Source organism: Eublepharis macularius, chromosome 3 (assembly GCF_028583425.1).
Source record: "Eublepharis macularius isolate TG4126 chromosome 3, MPM_Emac_v1.0, whole genome shotgun sequence".
In the NCBI taxonomy this organism is placed as follows: domain Eukaryota; kingdom Metazoa; phylum Chordata; class Lepidosauria; order Squamata; family Eublepharidae; genus Eublepharis; species Eublepharis macularius.
In genome coordinates, this window is record NC_072792.1 from 71,857,158 (window position 1) to 71,881,511 (window position 24,354).

The 24,354-nt window shown below is 38.8% G+C and overlaps 1 protein-coding gene across 4 annotated transcripts in view; it reads left to right on the forward strand.

Moving 5' to 3' along the window:
• CNKSR2 (connector enhancer of kinase suppressor of Ras 2) overlaps positions 1-24,354 on the forward strand; it is a 281,178-nt gene that overhangs the window by 146,699 nt on the left and 110,125 nt on the right. For 2 of the 4 annotated variants that reach the window (XM_054973601.1, XM_054973600.1), the window contains exon 9: positions 12,323-12,469. The exons of the other annotated variants lie outside the window; for them this stretch is intronic. In XM_054973601.1, the coding sequence (XP_054829576.1) occupies positions 12,323-12,469 (147 nt within the window). The remainder of the gene's footprint in view (positions 1-12,322; positions 12,470-24,354) is intronic. 4 annotated transcript variants of the gene reach the window in all.

A 24,354-nucleotide genomic window follows, 5' to 3' on the forward strand; every position in this document is an offset into this window, starting at 1 on the left:
GAGAAGTAAACAAAGTCAGTGTTATTATTATCCCCAGTGTTGTTATTATCCCCACAATACAGCTCAGGAACTGGGGCTGAGAGGAGAAGCTTACCCAAGGCCACCTGTAGAGTTTGTAACAGTAGTGGGAGTCGAACCTGCAGAGTGCTGGCTCAGAGCCCAGCCACTTAACCACTATACTACAGAGGCTCTCAGTAGAAAGGTACTGGGATAGCAAGGACAAGGCCTTCAGTTTGATCTCCATATGGGGAAAGGCCTGAGGTCATCCAGCCATTCATAGCCAAAGTTTTGCAAACTACATCACAGGAGATGTGACAGCTCTGCTGATGGGCTGCCATGCTTCATAATACCATCTCTTTCCTGCACTCATAGGATGCTCCCTTAGCTCTCTTGTGCCCTAACACCCCTTCTACCCCAAGCATTACTGCCCTATATCAAGTTACAAGCTACATGGCTTATCAGATGCCATCAGGGCCATGATGGACTGTGAAATCCTGATACCCATGCAACAAGCATACACATTCCCCCCTTGGACCATATATCCCCAGCCAGCACCCTGTTCAAGCTGCACACACCAGACAACAGAAGGTGTGTGGTAAAGGGATGGGGAGCAATCCCCATCTGCCCAACACCAATGATTCAGGAACACAATTGTTGAATGCTCCAAACTATTAAACACCAGCAGGGAAATCAGGGTGAAGTCTGAGGAACGTGTTAGTCCCATTGCAACAAAGTTTGCTCTTCCTCTTGTGTGTTAGTGGTAAATGCTCCCTCTGTGGGAATAAGAGTCTCTCTATACAAGACATCTTACATGGGACACCAAAATGTAGGGAGAAGCAGTGTTAGCGGAAAAGTGTAATTTCATCACTCTACATGATAGTTTTAAAAGACAGAGCCTATGGAGATCACTCCTCAGAGGGTTTGTTAATTTCATCTTCATCTCCCACAAGGCTCTGTCAATTTCACCTCTCCAGGAGGCGAAGATGAAATTAACAACCCCTCTGAGGAGCAATCTCCACAGCTCTTTTTAACTATCCTTGTGTAAAGAGGTGAAATTTGCCTTTGGCTCTGCCTTTTAAAACTGCACTTCCTGGCTAACATGTCTCCCTACACCTGAGCATCCCTGTGTAAGATGTCTCATGTAGAGAAACTCTAAGTGCCCACTCTGTGCCTTCCTCGCCACCACAACATGAGCCTGAGAGATAGAGCCCTGTATGTCATCTGACATAGGTATACTGACTGGAGTTTATGTGGTGTGTGTGTGAGAGAGAGTCACTTGGTGAGGTGTGGGTGTGCCCATTGCCTGGGAAGTGGTGTGATTGGCTGTGGCTGTAGCATCCTGAGCTACTTCAGGGCTTGTGGGTGGGACTGTGACTTAGGGAGCTCTTGACTCTCCTGTTTCATGGAAGCGTACGGGCCATGACAGGTCTTGCTGGAGTAACTTTATGCCAGTTGTGTGTGTGGGGGGAGGGTTGTTCTCAGGTTGCAACAGCAAGCCCCTCTACATTCTTGAGCATCTTATCCAAAAAACATTCCAGCAGTGCTTATATTCAGTAAGTCAGTTTGGTGTAATGGTTAAGAGTGGCAGAACTCTAATCTGGAGAGCCGGGTTTGATTTCTCACTCCTCCACTTGAAGCCAGCTGGGTGATCTTGGGTCAGTTACAGGTCTCCAGAGCTCTCTCAGCCCCACCCACCTCACATGGTGATTGTTGTGGGGATAATAATAACATATTTTGTAAACCTCTCTGAGTGGGCATTAAGTTGTCCTGAAGGGTGGTATATAAATCAAATGTTGTTGTGGTAGTTGTTATTATTCAAGAAGCAGATCTACAGGAATAGAAAAGAAATGGACCTCCTCTGCCTGGCTCTTATCAATTCTTATAAACCTTTTAAACACAGAGTCCTGTTACATGAGACGTGTCAAGTGTTGGGAGATGCAATGTTAGCTGGGAAGTGTAGTGTTGAAAGACAGAGCTGGAAGAGAACGCTCTGGAGGGGACGGATTCTCTCACAGCCCTCCACCGCCTCTGACATGCTGGACTGTTTCCCATTCTGGAGCTTTTACCCTGCCACCTTTCCTGCTTAAAACTGAATTAACTGTGCCTTGGCAGGGCAAAGGCTCTGGAAGGGGAGACAGCAGAGGGCTGTGAGAGAATCCATCCCATCTGGAGCAATCTTTGCCAGTTCTGTCATTTAAAACTATGCTTCCTGGCTAACATTGCATCTCCTGACACATGAAACACATGTGTCAAACGTATTGTGTAGAAAGACTCACAGTGTCCATGGTGATCATGGTCACTGGGTAAAATAATTTCCACAACATTAAGGATCACATGAAATGTATTCCAAATATTCCCTAGTGACTACTGAGTGGGCACCAGTGAAAAAGATGTGTTTGAGCCCTGGTTTTACATTTTTGAGATTAAGGGTCTCTGGAACAGCATAGTAGGTGATTCATTCAGATTCTCTAGTTCATGTCCTGAGGGACTGCACACTCTCATGACCCAATGATTCAAGGAATGCTATTTTGAAACTGAGAGGGTGAAAGTTTCTAACAATGTATAGCTGACGCCAACTGAACAAGGGTAGGAAGAGGCCTGGAAACATTTTCAGAGCTGCTTATAAGAATAAAAAAGATAAATATTACAGAAAACCTGAACTTCAGTATTCAGTTAATAAATGCAATTGGTTGTTATTGTCTATGAACACAGAGTACGCTGAAATTCATTGCACTGGAAAATAGAATGAAAATTGGTTGACTTTATACCAGAAGTAATTATGATTACCATGTTTGGACTGTATTTCCATGAAACCACTCAAACCCTTAGAGTTCCTAGGGCTGAATTTGGTTCCCTCAACCGATCAGCATGTTTTCTGGCTAAGGTGATCTGGACACAATATGATTGTAGGCACACAGCAACTCTCTAAAGTCCTATTCTTTGAAAGAGAGGCAAGTGAATTCTTTCCCCTTCTTCTGAAGCAGAGTCCCTGTTCTCATTCCTAGAAAATTCTTTTCTATCCTAGATTGTTGCAAAGTGTTTAATGTTTCCTAGTCATATTAAAATGGCTACTCTAGTCTGGTTCCTTATTCCATATTCATCAAGTGGACTTTTCAGAAAATGTTTCCCCCCTCTGTCATGAACAAATTCGAAGCCTGGGTCTAATTTTTGATCTGCAGTCTAGACCCATAAACCAGTTCAAACCATGACAGTGTTAGTAGTGGTTGTGCAAATTCAATTAAAGCATCATTCTATGTTGGGCAAGTGAAGCAGAATCATCAACTCGTATGGGTTGTTTTAATAAATTTAATTAAAGCTATTGAATCTGAACTAATACTCAAGAGTCTCCAGCTGGATACATGACTGCATATAATTTAATACAATATATCAAAAATGATAAGAATTTGCAGGAATTGACACAACTATTTGCAGAACCATTCCAAGTATGATTCCTTCTTAAGCCAGAAAGAGGGTAGGCATTCACAGGTAATCTGTGAGACTGGGAAAAGACCACCCCTTCCTCTCATCTCTCCTAGAAACTAGCTGAATTCTCTAAGTGCAGAACATTGAATGGTCTGTTTGTTATAAAAAAAAACTATTTTGTCTATTTTAAATATTTAAAAGAATATCAGATAGTTTCTCCAGATTAAAACAAAATCTACTTTGTCTTTACTATGAGGCCCAAGGCATCAGTAATGCAAAAGAAAAAGGCAGAGAATTCTCTGAGCACTAATAAAAAAATCCAGTTGGAAAGAATTCTGTTGTCCATTCTCTCTACATATCAAAGAACGACTTAAGTGACTAGTGCTAAACATTACACAGCTATCAATTTGTAATATCAGTTGTAGTATAAATAGAATAAAGCAACCTCTCCTACAAAGGCAAGTCGTAATCTGAGTTCACATAAACATTTTTGCAGAACTTTGCACTTACAGGCTGCCTCAGTTGAGGCTAGGAATTAACTCTATTGGCCACACTGAAGACAATCATGAAATCAGTTCCATATACCTGGTCATACTTTGGACATCTGTATTTTGAGCAGCAGCCTTCCACTGTAAATCACTTTTGAAATGGGGGAAGTTTCAATTTATATAGTTTGTGATGCAACCATAAAATTTTGCTCTCCTAAAAACATCAAGGAAAAAAACCATGAAAGCCTTGCTGCTATGCACAAACCATTGGAATGAACTTAATATAAGCAAGGATCCAAAAAGCTTCTTTGACACAAATTGTTTCAATGGAATGTTTGACTTTTTCATGTAACTGCTCACCCCTATTTTGCATTAAAAATGGCTTTTTAATCTTCCGTAGTGTCAAAAGCAATTTGCCGTGCCTCACAGGGGATGGCTGCTTGAGAAAAACAACACTTGAGCTCTGGGGGGAGCATAGGACTAACCTCATGGTTCTCTGCATTGTGGCTACAGCATTTATAAAACATGTTTCTGCTCTTTATACCTTCTTACATGAAGTTCTCAACTGGAGTGCCTGATCCAGAGTGCTGTCATTGTCTTTTAGGTAAATTCATAAATTATTTGAGCACAGATTACTTTGAAGTAAAAGCCATTTAGGACATTTCCAAGTAATGTTAAATGTATAAATCATAGTGTTTTTGTACTGAAAAATCATTTTCATGATTAATAAAATAACTAAAGGGTTTAGAATTAAAGTTACTGTTAACTTTCAAATTATAATGATACAGTTGCAAAAGCTCTGCCTGTTCCAAGCATTTTCACAATCATGCCTAAGAGGAGGACTTGAAATCTGTGGTTCTCTTCACCCTAAACTTCTGTGTCTCTGTCATTCCAGGCTCTGCCTCTTTCAACTGTAACGTGAGTAATGCATCCTGAGTCAGAGGTAACACCCACGTACTACTTGGCAGAGTCAAACATTTGGGTCAGTAAAGCTTCTAGCTTAAGAGGACCTTTTGCTATTAGAGTATATTCATAAAATTGCCTTATTAATGTTGTAAATTTAATTTTAACATATTATGATCCCTTTCAGTTTTTAAAATCAGACAGTGGCCTTGCTAAGTAATGCTTTTGCTTACCAAGGAAAGTTTTGGTAAAATGGCCAAGACCTAAAAATGAGAAGTTAGTCATATGAAAGCTTTAGGAAATATATTTAAAGGCTGAATAAGAGACATCCTACTTGCTTCAATCATGCACCCCTTAGCAGTGCTTTGGAGGATCTGACTCACTTAATGGGAGAAAAATGTTTAAGGACACTGTTTTCACAAACTTTGGAACTATTTAGAAATGCATTTTGGGGTACCTTTGTATTGAATAGTCAACACAATAAACCATACAGATTGCATATTTTAATTCCTTTCGCTTTTTTTTCTTTTGCTTTTTCTGGCTTTTGTTCTTTTGTTGCTCCAGACATATGACATGATCAATTTTGTACTGCTCGTTATAGTTTAATTCTTGAAACTTCATGAATGCAGTTTATTCTTCTGGTGAATAGTGTATTGATAGGGGTTCATGTTTCTTATATTAAATGTCAATTGGCTAAATTGTAGCTGAGATGTTGTACTCCCTTGGAAAATAGCCACCAACTTTTTGTCTCAATATAATCAGTTGTATATAGCAATCATAAATAGTATATCATAATTAGACATGGGCACGAACAGAAAAAAAACCTGAACATGGTGTTTGTTGTTCATTGCCATCCACAAACAATGAACAACGAACACTGACAAACATGATCCTGTCACAAACATGTTCATTGTTTGTGGGGGCCAGCAGGCTCCCCTCCAGCCATCAAGATCCCTACTGCACCACTCCCAGAAACCCTACCTGAGCAGGCAGCAGGGAATGTACCAATAATAAATAATAGCTTGGCCCCAGAGCCTGGCAGCAGCCCTGGAACTTGAAGGGGTAGATCCCTACTGCACCACTCCCAGAAACCCTACCTGAGCAGGCAGCAGGAAAGGTACCATTAATAAATAATAGCTTGGCTCCAGAGCCTGGCAGCAGCCCTGGAATCTGAAGAGGTAGATCCATATCCCACCACACAAAGAAAATTCAAGCTCCAACGCACTCACCCTGTCTCTCTAACAGCAGCTGTCTCTCCCTGAAAGCCAGAGCTGGGAGCCCTCCTCCCCCTTGGTCTTTTCCTCTTGTAACAGATTTGGAGCTCCAGTCCACACTTGGAAGGAAGACCTGCCTATCAAGCTAAGTTGGGCTTAGACTGGGGTTTCCAGAGCAACAGCAGGAGTTCAGACAGAGTTGAGACAATCTCTGCCTGAGTTGCCATGGGAATTGATTGCAGGTGCCAGACTGTCTGGCTTGACGAACAGCAACAAACGAGGCTTGAAACAACCACCTGTTCATTTAGAATGGGGCCTCACAAACAGCTTGTTCGCGAACAGCAGATTGGACTGTTCGTGGGGTTTTTTAGTTCGTATTGCTGTTCATGCCCATCTCTAATCATAATTAGCTAAAAAGAATGTATTTATAATTTAAGACTGAATGAAGAGATGGCCATAGTAAGTAATGAGGAGCCATGACTCAGTAGTAGAGCATCTGCTTGGCATGGAAGAGATCACAGGTTCAATCTCTGGCATCTCCAGTTAAAAGGATCAGGTAATGTGTGATGCAAGGGACCCCTATGTGAGATCCTGGAGAGCCATTGTCAGTCTGAGAAGACAGTTCTGACCTTGATGGAGCAATGACCTGATTTAGTAACCCTCTTCACAAGTTACAATGAACACGTGCAATCCATTTACAATATATGTTTTTCTTTATAGTAATTCTTATGTTACATTCAGCACAGGTACAGTGAAACATATGATTTAAGTCCCACATTTATCCAGGTTCTGTTCCCTGGTTTCATTTGTAAAGGGAGTATGCATTGGCCTTTTCATATAAACAGATGTACTCATGAACACTGTGATGTGTGAACAGGGCCCATATAAACCATCTTTATGTGTTCAGTATTCCATTAAGTGAAAGACAAATCTCCACCAGTGACTGCACATTTGGTTCTTTGCAGTATTACATTTCTGATTATGCTTAGTTCTGAAACATGATTTATACATCTTTTTAGAAATATGAGGTTTGCAATATATATATGTATTTAGTGATCATTGATATGGAAAATACATATTTAAAAACAAATTTGTTCTCTTCAGTTAAAAGACAAGCCAAGTGTCTGCCACAGTCACTATTAATACTCCAGAATACCTTGAGTGTTGCGGATATGTGAATGGTATGCTGCATAATTGTAATAATTGGAAGATGTTTGTTTAGTGTCTAGAATTGGTGTCAAATTTGTTTCAATAATAGCTAAGATTAATTTATATTTGTGCAGTTCGTTTTATGCTGCCATTCAGCCCCGTATAGGGCACCCAGCGGGGCTCACAAGAATTTAAAAAGTAATTTAAAATGTAAAATGTAATAATAAAAACTATCCACGTAATACAAATAAAAAAGGACAGGTGCTACCAGACAATCAGTCTATTAAAGGCCTTCTAGAACAAGATTGTCTTCAGATTTTCTAGATTAAAATTTTGGCTCATTTTTCTTTGTGTCTTAATTCTAGTCACTAGGTAGGCAGTAAGAGAGCATAGAGTCAAGATCAGATGCATCACTACAGGATACTGTTCTTTGCAGGAATTCTAGAGGCTAGTATAGAAAGACTTGAAACAGCAATTTAATTTTCAGCAGAGAGTTTAAATGCCACGAAACTGCACCTGGTATTGTGATGGCTGAGAAAGGTATCAGTTTTAGGGAACCAGAGTTTGGAGGAAATGCCAGTTTTCCTGAAGTTTTCTTAAATTTTTTAAGGAGAAAATTTCAAGTTGTGAATGGGCACCTCTTTATCTCTAAAGCGTCTCAGACCTGCCTCATTTGCTGTAACATTCTATTTAGCTAAAGAACAGACATGAAAGGTTAGAAGATAAAGACTTTTTGTGGTGTCTGTTGTACTAATTCCTGGTTGTCATAATTAGATATTCATGGATAACATGGATGTTCCTGTGTCAGTTGGCTGCTTGACCTCTGAGATGAATCTGTTGGCCACTCATTTTTTATTGTTTTGAACAGATTGTTGAGTGCTTTGTTTTTCTTCAATGCCAAGTGGCTCTTAAGGGTACTTGGCATAACTGAAGGATAGAATTTTGAAACCAGGCATCTAAAATAGACTTTGTGGCTATATATAAAAAAAACTACAGTGTTTTTAAACAAAAGGTTGTAACTTCTAGTAGCTCAGACACTGTAGTCTGTATGATTGAGTGTTCTGTGCTCTATTCAGTATTAATTATTTATAATTTGTAGAGCACCTAACAGTCTAGATGATGTAGAATAATGCTGAAATATATATAGCTCCTGTTCACAGTTTAAAAATGCATAAGTATAAACCTAAACCTAAGCACACTTTTTTGAAATCAAGATTTATTAAATCGTCAGTAGGACAATCCCAAGAAACTGTTTTTAGACCAGCTTGCAAATCAAACAAGACACATTGGGATCATAGGCAGTGAAAGAAAAGGGAAAATAAAACCCAGAAACCATTTACATGAACCCAAGGAGAAGAAGTATACATGCAGGCTGCAAAATTACAAACACTTTCCTAGGAATAAGCCATTTGAATAAAATGGGTAGACCTGCTTATCGTTTTTCCTTTGGTCTGCTTAAATTTCTATCTAACGCGATAAATAATGGAAATATAACAGTACCTTTGTACTGCCTCCGAACAGGAAGCAGAAGAGCAATACAAACTACACTAAAACTTAGGAAATATGTATTGAATTTTAGTAAATTTTAAAAAGCTTTTCATATTTTTTCCCAATATAGTAATCATCGTCATTGTTTGTTCTTCATATATTAAATATACAAATTAAATTTGGGGGTCTATGGTTGATTACAAAACTAGACAAAAGTTCTATATTAACACCTTCAGATAAGGGCGTAAATGCATTGCAGGCCTCAAGGCAAGTATCCTTCACATTGACTATAACATGTAGAGCTAACTGCATCAGTTTGTGCTCACACTTCATGTTCCTGACAGCTGATTTAGAAACACACTAGAGATGTGCATCCCAAAATTACCAAACCAAATATATGCATGAAAATAGCTGATTCAGGTAGTTACCATGATTTCCAGAATGGTAAACACAAATCTGGGATTCTTAGACAACATGAATCTCCACCCCTACCATCATCAGCATCAAGCACCTTGTTTTTCCTTTATTCTGCTGATTTCTCAGGCAACTGCACTTCTCCTTTCCAATTGGATCCTTGCAAGGGGGGTAAGGAACACATCCATCCAATCACCATTTGTGACAAGCCTCAAATAAAGAATTGTTAATGCCCATAGCTGCTGCTCTGAGCCAGACAGCATTTTCAGAGGAATGAGAGACCCAACCAACTAGTAACTCCTTAAATAGTACTAGTGATTAAGGTACCTCTACAGTGGACACTCAACATGAAGATACATATCTCACTGCAGTTGAATGATTGATTCATCATATGCAGTCACACACATGCACTCTTTTATAAAAAAAAAAATTGAACTGTTTTCAAAAGTGATGGGAGAGGGTAGTTTTCTTCAAAGGAAGCCTTCTTTATTTTGTGAAAAGAAGAAGGATGGTAAATGCAGACTGTTAAAAAGAAAGACAGTCACTCTAAGAATATGTAAAGAAACCAGGTGCAACCAGGCATTTTTTTAAAAGCATTGATGACTGGTGCTATACTGCCAGGCCATGACCATTGCTTCCCCCATAAGAAACATTGAAGAAGTGTGCCAAGTGAAATCTACTTTGGGGATCTGTTAAAGTACACCCCTGTATCCATTCGTCTTGAAACTTAGGAGGTCTTTAGAATAGAGGGAGGACTGTTCTGTGCGAATATGGTGCCATTAAAAAGTTGTACCAGACCCTCAAACTACCAAACCCTCAAATTTGAAATATCATGAACATAATTGAAGATAATTGTTCTGAAATTTGACATACCCCCAAAACATTTATTTGAATTCTGAACCAGTAGTGTCCTACTGAAAAGTCAGGAATAAATACTAAAAGTGTCCTCCCTGAATCCTGCATCTGAAATTATAACAATTTTTTTCTCAGAGCACACCTCTAGGACATACAAAGGCAGCTGGGAGTTCACTGCCTGGTTAGCCATGCTTCTCAGATTAGCCTTAGTATGAAGACCAACAATGGAATCCTAAAATTACCCCCGTCTAAGCCCATTGAAATCAGTGGGTTTAGACTGGAGCAACTTTGTTTAGGATTGCACTGTAAATTAGTAAACTGCCATAATTTATTTAAATCTTCCATGCTGCTACAAATATCTGTATGGCTACACTGTCATAAATGAATAAGTGCTATCAGGAATAGAGTATGTGTTTGTTTAAAAATTCAGGACTTTCTTTTGAATAGCATAATGGTCAATGTGATCCTGACCAGTTTAATGAGAACCATAAACAGCAGCAGTGTGTAAACTCTAGAACTACAAATGCCAAAATGTATCACTGCACAAATTTAAATCAAGTGTGTGTGTGTGTGTGTGTGTGTATAAACTTAAGTCATCTTAAGCAGTGTCATGCCATTCCAAGGTCATTAATTCTGCTTTGGATGGCTCTATAAATCTAGTTAGCTCCATATGGATTTGTTTTGAAACTTCCATTCCGTCAAATCAGACAGTAACATCTACAACTTCCAAGTCAACCTTCATGATCTCTACCAAACTAAAAATGACTCGCACCTGGAGCAGCGGAGCTACGTTAGTCAACGTGCTTCTTGTATGATTTTATACATCTGTACAAATTCTATAAATTTATAAAAGTTTTGTATTATTTTTGAACACTTTAAAAATAACTCTCTTACGAAAAGTTAAAAAAATAGATGATTTGTATTTGTATATGTATTTGTACATTTGATGCATTTTGTCATTTTTCATAGTAATGACACACAATAACTTTTATTGCTAGGCTGATAATTCATTTTGTCATTCCGGAGGTCACCTCCTAAATTAAAAAATCACTTTTAAGAAAAATATTTCCATCCTAGTTGTAAAATTAAATATGTAATGATCCCATATATAAAAAACTCTTCTGAAATACATTTTACAAGAGCTTTTTAAATGTTTTGTCCCATACATGGGGACAGTGTAAATAAACTTTTTCAAATGCTGTGCCTGTTTATCTGTGTGAAGTGTGGTACTTTATCACTCAGCCAGAAGTGCATCAAGCCTCCCTTTAGAAAGCAGGCATCTTTTTTTGGTCTAAGATTTACTTACCAAATTTACCAAGCAGTCCTCCTAAGCATAAGACTAAATCCATTCAAGTCAATGGACTAAGAAGGGTGTAACTCTGCTTAGGATTGCACTGTTAGTCATAAAAGCTTCAAAATCAAGCTGATACAGAAGATGTCATTGTGTCTGCATAGACTGTGGGGATTAGGGAATACACCATAGTACAAATACAGGCATATGTGAGAGTGTACATTGTAGGAGTCAGGGGAGTAGATCCAGTTCATATCAGCCTCTTTCAGAACCCCAGGTGGGTGATTTTCAGAATGATTATTCACTTCAGGCAGTAATATGCTCCAGCTGAAAATATTTGTTCAGTCATATCTGCCTGAGATATTGTCATGGCAAATATAATGTCATGATTTCTGGCACTGCACTTGCATGCTTCAGTACTTTAATATAAAACATGTACACCGCTTTAACTTAGTCTTCTTCGATTTGCTTGTTTATTTATGAACAGGGAAAATTTTGGTGCCATTTTCAATTGGATTGCAAAACCTTGGATATTTAGTTAAAATATACTTCATTATAATAGTGTGTTTTATAATACCTTCAGGGATAGAAGACTTCACATAATTTTTGCTTTTGTTGTCTTGATTTTAACTTATCGGAAGAAGCATTTTACAATGTTAACATGCACGGTTGGGAGGGGAGGGATGGTAGCATGCTTAATAAAGTGTAACATGTGCAGCTAACACAATGTTACATTACCTGTCAAAACGTAGGGCAAGACGGCTTTTTCATCTTCGGCCATTTTCATGTTCCAGTGCTTAGCTGTAACTAGTTTCAAACATGTTCTTAAAAGATCACATAAATATTAAAACAAATTCTCCAACTAGATTAGCAACAGCAATGTATTCAATCTTCAGGCTTAAATGTCATATAACCCGTTTTAATGCATCCAGATAATACTGATTTTTAAGATGGCATGATTAAGTGATGTAAATTGTGACATTTTTAAAATTAATCTAAAATTTGATGGGTTTTTTAATTTTTCTTAATAAAAAGGGAAATATTACACTGTGACTATTGTGCCTCAATTTTATTGTAATAATTTTGCTGGTTACCAGGTGGGGTGGCAGTTGAAAAATTTGGTGAATGCACTACGAGAGGATCCGAGTGGTGTTATCTTAACTTTGAAAAAGCGACCTCAGAGCATGCTTACCTCAGCACCAGCTTTACTGAAAAATATGAGATGGAAGCCCCTTGCTCTGCAGGTAACAATGCTTAATCATAAATCATGCACCATCATTTTAGCTCTAGATGATCTGCTGCTTTCTTATGCTTCATCTCAGCAGCATATATGGATTCAATCTTGTGTGCTTTGGGAAATGGTTTGTGACATGGTTTTTCAGAGTTCAATTCCATCCCAAGTTTGTAAAACAAAGCAGAATTAGCCTTACTCCCACATATACAATTCTATCATAGCTAAATCTTCAGGTATTATTTCTTACATGCAGAGAATGAATAAAAAGTCACCTATATAAGGTTAAACAGGAAACAAAGTTTAATATGCGGTTGTGATTCAAGGAAAATATTTAATATACTGCAGAGAGTGTGCGCCCTGGAATTATGGAGCAATAGTCTGAAGGGAAGAGGAGTAGGGCTCCTAGAGAGATTCACTACTGCTCAAGAGAAATGGCAGCTAGGATTTATATCCACGTGCTGGCATGCCCTTTCTTCTTCCAGCCTTTGCTTCCATTATCCTTTAAGCCCTGGAAAATCAGCTCTACGTTCAGATAAATACTAATGACAGCCAAGTGAGGCTCCTCCACACAAAAGCAATGAAAGGGGGGGGGTGGATAACCGCAACAGAAGGGAAAGTTATCCAAACATAAATGCAAAAATAAACACTATATTGTGAACAATGGTTGTCAAGTTACATCCAGTGAAAATTCATATAATAGGAAAATTCATAAAGGGAAAACAGTTAAACCAAGTTCATACACAAACATTATGTGCAGGCAAGCTGCTCAAGAAAACCTGCGTGGTTCGCAGACCAACGGGTGAAGTCCACTGAATGTCTGGTCTCCACTGTGGTGAAATCGAAGAATACACGAACCCAATGGAGGAGACAAATGAAAATTTCAACAGGGTGTACATTGATAAAATTTCTTCCTCTCCGTCTTGCCAAGGTGTAACGGCAGGGGAAAGAAGATTTCCAGAGTGCAAACTCCACCGCCCAACACTCAGGGCTGGCTGTTGTCTGGTGTTTCGTGCTGAAAACACCTCCTCAGGGGCGGCAATGATATCCCCAATATCATACATGTAGTCGGCTTGGCCGCCGTTTTGACTCATTCTCTTTTTGACTTCTATCCGACAAAGTATTTGTTTTTGACTATGTGTATGATATTGGGGATATCATTGCTGCCCCTGAGGAAGTTTTTTTCAGCATGAAACACCAGGCAACAGCCGGCCCTGAGTGTTGGGCGGTGGAGTTTGCACTCCAGAAATCTTCTTTCCCTGTCGTTACACCTTGGCAAGACGGAGAGAAAGAAATTTCATCAACGTACACTCTGTTGAAATTTTCATTTGTCTCCTCCATTGGGTTCGTCTATTCTTCCATTTTACCACAGTGGAGACCAGACATTTGGTGGACTTCACCCGTTGGACTGCAAACCACGCAGGTTTTCTTGAGCGGCTTGCCTACACATAATGTTTGTGTATGAATTTGGTTTGACTGTTTTCCCTTTATGAATGTTCCTATTATATGAATTTTCACTAGAAGGAACTTGACAACCATTGTTCACGATATAGTGTTTATTTTTGCATTTATGTTTGGATAACTTTCCCTCCCACTGCGGTTATCCGCCCCCCCCCCCACCCTTCCTACGTTCAGATAAGGCAGTTACAGGAGCAGATAGCATTAGTTCTTTTCCACATTACTTCTAACTCTACAGCCAAACTCTGTTACCTCCCTCTCTGTGCTTAAACCCACTAAGTGCAAAGTAGATCCTCCTCATTCAATTAATCTCTGTGAACACTATTCAGTTCTCTTTATCAACCACTTACCAAGCTCTAATTTGTACAAGCAGTTTTTGAGTCCTACCTCCCTTCACCCATTCATTTAAAGTTAAATGATAACTCTTATTATAATAAGAGTTCGAATATTGGACTCCTGTTTGTATGTGATCTAGAATTGACCTTATTGAACTGCAGACATACAAAAGAATGGGAATGAGGTAGTTAAAAGGAAGACTGAAATAATCTTTTAATATTATTTATCCCAGTCCATTGTCCATAAATCCACAGAAACAACTGTTGCCCACCTGCTGAATAAATAGTACAACATAGAGAAGAATTGGAATATATGGGGGGAGGGGGTCTTACAGAGACAATTCTAAAACTGTATCTAAATTGGCCCCTTTTCCTTGTTCTGCAACAAAACTTCAGTTCTACATTTTTTCTACTCTGAAATAATGTTATGATGAAGTGTTACAATAGGCTTCTGCAAATAATTAATTATTAGAGAATGGAGCTATGTTCAGGAAGATTGAACTGTATGATAAAAGCAGTTAGCATTTACCTGAAATGAAAAAGGTAACAAAATACTGCAGTTCATATTTCATTAAAAATGTCAGCAAGGTTACAGAAAGCCTTTTTATTTTCAAATGACATTAAGCAACAGAATTTTCTTTGTTTTATGCAATTTAAAATGAATGCAGAATTTCTGTATAAAATTAAGAGTAATTGGAATCTGATGCTTCTTTAAATCTCAGATTGTTTTATTAATCTTAAAAATCCATCACTGAAAACGTCTGCTTATAAATACTGATTTAGGAATAAATAGTCATACCAAGGTCCAAATTTAGAATCCATCTGGAAAATGGGAGAAGTGAGATTATAGTATTATTAATTATAAAGTAGAAATGTTTATAGAAAGCACCTTGGTTTGCTGGTTAGTAAATCAGATACCCATTCAACTTGTGTTTTCCATACATAATTTTTATTCTATTAATAGCACTGTAATCTTACCCCTTCTGTTCTCCAAATGAATTTTAAACTTGAACCTTTATTAAAACTTGAACTATTTATTCCTATATCAATATTCATCAATAGCAGACATTTTCAATGATATTCAAAAGTGAAAAACTTAGTAGCAGTTTGATTAACCCAGTTTGGCCCAAACTCATCAAGGCTGGCGAACTAACCAGGGTTTGCCACAGTCAGTACATGGAAGAGAGACTACCAAGGAAGACTGGGGTTGCTTCATGGAGGAAGGCAATGGCAAACCACTTCTGCTCATCTCCTACCTGGACACTCAGTGGAAGGGGTTGCCATGAGTTATTATCCCCACAACAAAACACCCTGTGAGGTGGATGGGGCTGAGAGAGCTAGAAGCTGTGACTGACCCAAAGTCACCCAGCTGGCTTCAAGTGGAAAAATACTTATGATAGTATCCACATCTAAAATGGTAACCAACTTGAATATTATTCCTGTTTATTTGGGTTTGCTGTCATTCTGTTTCTTAGGTTCTTATCTTGCATCCAAAGGAGCATCAATAATTCCATTAGGTTCCTATTTGCATGTGATAAACCAATACCGCTATTGTATCAGGAACTGATACAGGCAGTCAGTGAGAAAAACTAAAGTTTAATTATTTGAAAAGGAAAAAAACAAGATTGTGGTAGTAAGGATAGGAAATAAAATTAGAAAAACCCACCCTCTGCATCATTAAATCCTAAACAGATTTGCATCCTTATAAGTCCAATGAATAATCTTAGAAGGGTATAGATCTGCTTAAGATGGTGCTGTGCTCACATACTCTTAGGTAGGAAAATGTGCATCTTACTAATTAATTCTATCTACTTTCAGTTAATTCTGCTCTCTGTGTTTTACCCTTTTCTGGCAAGTTGGCAGCAAGGTTCAAAGATAACAAGTAAACAGGTAGGCAAGGAACAAGTGGGGTTACAGCAGGAACTAGGGATGCCAGTCCCCCGCTGGGGGCAGGGGATCCCCCACTCCCACCCTCCACCCCTGCCCCTGCTTTCCTGGCTGGTGTGGGGGGAACGTGCTTCCCAGGGAGTGCCCCTACGCACTGCAGCAGCCCAGTTCGGGTCAGATTTGGCCCTAATTGGGCCAAATTTTAAACAATATTAAAACGCTACAAAAGAAAAATTAAAAAGAAAAGAAACACTAATATAAAGAAAAATATAGAAATAATCTCCAATTTTCTCTGTGAAAGATATATAATCATTGCATATTTTACACTCGCTCTAAAATTACCATGAACAAATACTTCTTCCCTCTATTTTTTTTGTGCCTCTTAATCTTCAAAAGTACAAATCATCAGTTCATTTCTTTCTGTTTCCTGCAAGAAGTCTATAAGGAATTTCCAGGTAACAATAAATTTAGTTAATATCTTTTCCCTAATCAAGAAAGTAAGTTTGGTCATCTCTGAAAGCTCTATCACCATCTTCTATTGTAGGTAATTTTGTAACTTTTCATTGTTGAACATATAACAATCTTGCTGCCATTATCATATGCAGAAACAGTGTAAAATGAGCAGATTATAGATGTTTATTCATTAGTCCCAACAAAAAAGCTTCCAGTTTTATTTGTATATTAGTTTTTAGGATCTTCTGAATAAATAAATGTATTTGTATCCAAAAGTTTTGCCTTTGTTACCATCATAAAATGTCCTCTCCTGCTGTTCACATTTTCAACATCTGTTCAAAAACTTTTTATGTATTTTAGCTAATTTATCTGATGACATATACCACTGATACAGCCAGGGGTCATTTCGTAGAAAAAGAGCTGGAGGCACTCATTAGCATAACTCATTAGCATATGCCATGGCACTTGCCATCACCGGAAGTGTGTCATTAGCATAATGGATTTGCATATGGCCCACCCCCTGACATCACCTATCTTGGCTGTTTTGGACCCAATCCTGGCCATTCAGGGCCGAAATTGGGTCCAAAATGGCAAAAAGGGGCTGAAAATGGCCGAAAAGGGGCCAAAATGGTCAGGATCGAGCCGCTGCTTAGTGGGAGAGTGGTCCACAACCCATCAGAGGCCCAATACGGGTCGTTTCGGCCCCAAACCAGGCTGAAACGGGCCCAAACTGGGCAAGAGTCAGGTGGGCGGGGCCACCTGACGTGTGACCTCTTTGGGGAACTTCCGGAACTGCGTTCCTGCGCGTTCCCCCTCAAAATGAGCCCTGGATACAGCATTTTATTAAAAAATTCTTTCAGGCCAGAACTGAATATAAATTTAACACCTTTCAACCATGTATTTTCCCATTGTTCATATTATATACAAAATTTTTTGCCCATTTAATCACAAATTCTTTCACCTATTGTTCCTCTGTCTCCAATTTCAACAAAATTTTATACATTTTAGCAATAACATGTTCATTCATACATAATTCTGTTTCAAATACTGTCATGGATTGATCAAATCTGTACCATCTTTTACCTGTTTTAACCTCTAATAGTTGAACTTAGAAAAACCATTGACAATTATATCCTTGTAAGTTTAAATCTTCTATCAATTACATTTTACATTCACCTTGTAGAAAATCTAATATGACATGATACATTAACCACATGTCTGGTTATCATTTCACATCTTAAAAAGGCTTCTTTTGTTGAGATCCACAAAGGTGTTTTTGGGCACAACCTAAGTTTATTTTTATTCTATACTCTCAAAATGGCGCACCTAATATAATGATTTATAAAATCCACGTTAACTTCATCACACCATAAATAGGCATCCCATCGTGACCTTCTAATTCTAATAGCCTTTTATTTCTCAACAATATCCATTCTTTCAACCATACCAAACAGCAAGCAGCAAAATATACTTTCAAATTAGGTAGCCCCAAACCACCTCTTTCTTTTGCATCTTGTAATATTTTATATTTAACATGTAGTTTCTTTCCTTGCCATACAAATTTTGATATATCCTTCTGCCATTGTTTAAGTAGTGTATCAGATATCAATAGTGTTATTGTCTGAAACAAAAAATAACATTCTGGGTAAAATGTTCATCTTAATTATAATAACTGTGTGCTTATATACTGTTCTTCTAGACAGTTTAGTGCCACACTCAGAGCACTGAACAAGGTCAGTGTTATTGTTATACCCACAATACAGCTAAGGAGCTGGGGCTGAGTGGCTTATTCAAGGCCACCTGCAGAGTTAATGGCAGTAGTAGGAATCGAACCAGCAGAGTGCTGGCTCAGAGCCAGTTAGGTGTAGTGGTTAAGAGCACAGGACTCTAATCTGGAGAACTTAGTTTGATTCCTCACTCCTCCATTTGAAGCCAGCTGGGTAACCTTGGGTCAGTCACAACTTCTAGCTCTCTCAGCCCCATCCAGCTCACAAGGTGTTTTGTTGTGGGGACAATAATGACATACTTTGTAAACTGCTCTTAGTGGGCGTTAAGTTGTCCTGAAGGGCAGTATATAAATTGAATGTTACTATTATTCTTATTGACCACTATATTCTCCCCAACAAAGACAACTGTAACTTTTTCCATCTTTTTTTATTTCTTTCTATGTCTTATCATAATTATTATGAAATAACATACAATTCATATTTGTATATTTGATTCCCAGTTTTCCCCAGGAACTTCTGAGGAGACTTTTGAGGAGTCTTCACTCCAGGTGGAGGCAGGGCTAGGGCAAACGATGACACTTTTAAACTCATTTTCACTTGCAAACATAGAAAAAAAATCTATTCTGTTTATTTTTTATGAGGAGGCAGACATACAGGAAAGTCATCTGGATTTAAAATGCTAAAATACATTTTGATTCATTATGCCAGCTAAGTTTAGCCATGCTTTGTGATCCCTGAAGCACACTATAAAATGTATATGCCAGTGGCACTGCCTACTGAAGTACTCTTACAAGGTTTGCATTCATTTCAGCAGAGATGGTGTAGTCCTAAACAGAATTACTTGATACAAGTTCCAGTGATATCTATGGGAATTATTTCCAAGAAAAAATCTTGTGCTGTAAATTAGTTAATAGTTGAGTTTCAGGAAATATCATTTGACTCTGTTGTTTGTTGATGCTGAGGAGTTCTTGTTTTTACATTTAAATTTAGTTAATAAAGTCTAAATTTATTTATTGAAATTTCAGGATGGATGGATGATTATTCATAGAATGGATTATTACTTTTTGTTCTTCTTTCCAGTGACATAAACTTGGCTATGCTAATGAAGAATTCCATTTTATGATGTATTGTCTAAGGAACCATAACTTTTTAAAAATGTTTTTTATTTGTTGTATTAATTTACGATGAGTATAGTCATGCAATTACTTTTCTGAAAACTGTTACTTCACTTTAAATATAAGTATTTAATAGTTTTACTTTCCATCATTTTGTAACATATCTGCCTCTTTCCTCACAGTGTCTTCATTTCTGTTTTTTTTAAGGAGTAGGGAAGTGGTCTTCACCGTGGCAGCTTCCTTAAGTTGTACAAGGAATATTTTAGATAAAGCTAATGGAAGAAAGTAGTAAATGGCATGATTTACAATTGATTGTCTTGCTCTCTGGAAAATGCTTTTTCCTCTCTCTCTCTCTCCCCCCCTTCTCCCACTCCCCCACTACTACTATTATTAGTACTACTACTATGACTACTACTACTACTTCTCATATAATAAGTTACCCACACATTGAGATCTTCCTTTGAGATCCTTCTTTATATATATCTACTGTCAGAACTACAGAGTGGCTGTAGGATTCTGGTATCATTTTAAATTGATTATTAGATTGTTGATGATTTCATAACAATGAAAGATTAAAATGTACAATTAAAAACATTAAAAATGTGATTTAAATTGCCAGTCTGGCAACTTTAGACAAGGAAGTCAAGGGAGGCCTTTCTTAGAGGAACAAAATTTGTCCATAGCTAGTCACGCTCAGATTACTGTCCCTTAAGTGTTTGTCTGGCGCTAAGACTTTTCAAATTTAAATGCCAGGTGAAATCCAACCTACTCTGCCAGTCTTTTTGTGTCATTATTTTACTGGTCTTCCAACTCCGCCTCTTTTAGAAATACCTGCTAGACTGTTTTGATACCTTTATACCTTTATTCATTTGATTTTATGTCATCTTATATTTATAATTGTTTGATATATTTATTATGCTGCTGCTTTAAGAATGCTTTTAATGGTGTGTTTTAGTTTTTTACTGGATTAAATGCTTTTATTGTGATATATTGCTTCATTTTAGGTTGCAAGCCTGGGGTTGGTAAACTGCTGAAGGATGGGGTATAAATGTTTAAATATATCATCTTCACATAGTCCAGTCTCTTCTAGTCTAATTCAGTGGCAGTTATATTTGGGGATTCATCTCTTGAGAAAGTGTAAGTGGCCATTCACCTATCCCAAGTAAGAAGTTATATTGATATTCTGTATTCAGTGACTGTTGGTTCTGCTTTTGTGCTCTAATTCTGATCATATAAGAAAAATTAATGATCAGTATTTGGGTAGCAGTGCCAATGTATGAACAAAGTGCTTGACGTATTGTCGAAGGCTTTTACAGCCGGAGAATGATGGTTGTTGTGGGTTTTCTGGGCTGTATTGCCGTGGTCTTGGCATTGTAGTTCCTGACGTTTCGCCAGCAGCTGTGGCTGGCATCTTCAGAGGTGTAGCACCAAAAGACAGAGATCTCTCAGAGATCTCTCAGAGATCTCTGTCTTTTGGTGCTACACCTCTGAAGATGCCAGCCACAGCTGCTCGCGAAACGTTAGGAACTACAATGCCAAGACCACGGCAATACAGCCCGGAAAACCCACAACAACCAAAGTGCTTGACGTTTATCTGCTAAGTATCTGTGTTCCTTTCAACATTATATGACAGAAGGTTACCAATAGTTGGAGAGCTCTGGTCCCTGGATTTTCCCTTTCTTCCGTCTGTGGGAGATATACTATTGTTTTATTTTGAGAAAGGTGAAGTTTGTAAGCCTTTGCATACTTTCAGTATATCACAGAGTCCTTGTTTACCTCATTGGAATTCCTTGTACTTGGACATGTTTGTTTGTACAAAGTGCCCTTTCAACCGTGTACCCATCATGGAGGAAAGTGATGTAATCCCATGCCACAGAGCTTGATATGTGAGATCTGTGTTCTTTGGCTGGCTTCATAGGCTTTCCACAACAGGCTACAGAATTAATATAGTAGGGGAACAGTAGAAGGAAGGAAGATTTGTCTGGTGTCTGGAAATAGAAATAGGCTTGATGAGGTCCAATAAATTGAGGCTCAATGAAATGATGATAATGGTGTTCCTGGTCAACTGAGGAGTCAAACTGAGCTGGACAGCTTATCTGTGCTCACAGAAGCAGCCTCAGATCTCTGCAGCGAAATGTAGTACCATTGGAGTACTAGCTATGGATTTTCCTGTAAGAGATGGGATCTGGTCATAGTTAACCATACACTGTCCATATTCAAACTAAACTATTGCAACATGGTACTTGGAGCTTCATCTGAAAATTCTGCAATCTTAATTCATAAGAAATGGTGCAGAGAATTGATAGTTCTGGGCTTGTATGCCATTAAAGGTATTTGAATGATTGAATGATAGTTCTGGGCATTTATTTTTAAACTAGTAACAAAACCCGTTGCGGGAAAAAATATAACAGGTTCTAGAAACAGGAGGGCTGGCAGGCGGGCATTGCCTTCTTTTCCGGTGAAGGGGGAGATTGCCTTATGCTCCGTGCTTGATTCCAGCCAGGTGAAGGGGGGCAGGCATTGCAACCTGCTCCTTGCCTGATTCTGGCAGGGTGAAGGGGGTGGGCATTGCCTTCTCCTCTGTGACTGATCCCGGCCAGGTGAAGGTGGGGGCAGGCATTGCTGCCTGCTCCTTGCCTGATTCTGGTGGGTTGAAGGGGGAGTGGACATTGCTGCCTGCTCCTTGCCTGATTCTGGTGAGTAGAAGGGGGAGAGGGCATTGTCACCTTCTCCACTTCTGATCCCAGCTGGGTGAAGGGACAGTGGGCATTGCCACCTGCTCCACTCCTGATCCCAGCTGGGTGAAAGGGGGAGCGGGCATTGCCTCCTGCTCCACACCTGATCCTGGCTGGGTGAAGAGGGGAACAGGCATTGCCACCTGCTCCACTCGGTTCCAGCTAGGTGAAGACAGGGGGTGGGCATTGCCAACTGCTTCATACCTGATCCCAGCCTGGGCTTCCCATTCTAATGTCACAAAATTGTGAGGGGATTCCACATGTATGTTTGGGATGCTGGAATTTTGTGTATGCGGACCAAAATTTGTGAACATAAAGCTTCTTCTCTTTAATGTCTGCAAGAAAACAACTACATTTCAGACACTATCATAATTGTTCTCACATCCTGGACATTCATGAACAGAGTTTTAACCAGATAACATACAACATACTAGCTTGATTCCCGTGCTTAGCTATGGTATTTAACAACTTTAAATCCAGTTACCGCCTTTCTTCAACTATCTGCAGTTTCCTTGACCTGATTTTTAACTCAGGACACAGAGTTCCACAGCTGACCAATCAGAGAGAGGGGAGCGCAAGCAGGCAGGAGCCTGCCAGCCACACAGGAAAGCCAAACCCACAGGGAAATTGGCAACCTGAGTGAACTTGACTGGGAAGTGCATTTTAGCTCAGGACACATGCAATGACTCCCAATAGCAACTGCATACTGTTTAAAATGTGGGGGGTGAGGACCAATAAGGCCACATATGCAAATGACCCTGAAAAGCTGGCCCAATCAGGGAAGAGTGGCTGACCTGGCAGTGGGCAGGGGCGCAGGTAGTAGCCTGCCAACCACACAGAGAAGCTGAATCCCTTTGAGAAAATATATTTGACCCCTTTTTACCCCCTTAGGGGGCAAATTTCTTAAAATCCTTTCTTAGTGGGTGTTTACATCATGAAAGGAATATTCTCCCAAATTTCATGTTTCTAGGTCCAGGTGTTTGGGCTGTACATTGATAGTCAGGGGTCAGACACTTGTCTTTATATATATAAATGACATACAATATTTGTTTAGGGTATTCTTGTATCATCTGTACTAAATATATGCTAGGCATAAAATTGATTTTTGTGGGTGTGTTTAAAAGATAATTAAATGGCTATGTCAGGTACTTGTTTTAAAAACAATTAAAATTTTCATTCCTTATGAAATCTGAAAGTCATGTTGTGATACAAAATATTAATTGAAAACATTATATGAAATTGTAAAGGTGTGGTTTTAGTTACTTGAATTACAGTTCTCGGCATCTAAAATATTTATAAAGCATCTTACAATTTTCAGGAAATGGATGAGACAGTTAAAATGGAGAAGGTATTGCTGTAGAAATTGTAGTCTTTGCGGGGAGGGGGGGGAACTATTCCGAAGATGTCATTTACTGATCTGTCGTTTACTGATTTATGGATGTTTTGAAAATACAGTTTTTCTTCATTTCAAAGAAGTCTCTCTCTTAAATAATTATCCATGAAATTCAAGGTAACAGCTTGCTAGAATACAGAAACTTGTTCAACAGAACACTTATTTGATATTGGATAGTCCCCACAGTTCTGTGCTCCTAGCATGAAAGTTGCCTTCATAACTGAGGAGTTGTGGGTGAATTCCAGGTCCTCCCCATAGAGAGTGATTCCGGACTACTGAAACAAGAATTACTATCCAAGGCTCCACAGGGTAAAAAGGAGGCTTCTTACACCCCTGTGAATGAAAGGGCTTGTGCTTCTGCCCACCCAAATTAGGAAATGTGTGGTAGTGACTGGGGAATCCCTATTGGGAGGGGTAGAGACTAAAGTGTGCCAATCAGACCTGTCATCTCAAGAGGTATGTTGTTTACCAGGTGCATGCATCCAGGATGTGATAGAAAGGCTGCTCAGAACCACAGATTATTATCCCTTCTTGCTCATTCATGTGGGAACAAATGTTACTGCCTGGTACAGTTCAGAACATATTAAAGGAGACTACGAGGCTAGGGCCATATTATCCATAAGGCTGACTAGGCTGAAGCCTAGGGGCCCCACAGGTACTAGGAGCCCATCAATTTTTTTTGCTGAGGCACACCCCCACATAAATTACAATTAATTGATTCTCTTATATAAACTTTATTGATAAGATAATTTACTGCTTCCTTATTGAAGTAAAACAAATTGTTAAATTAAAACA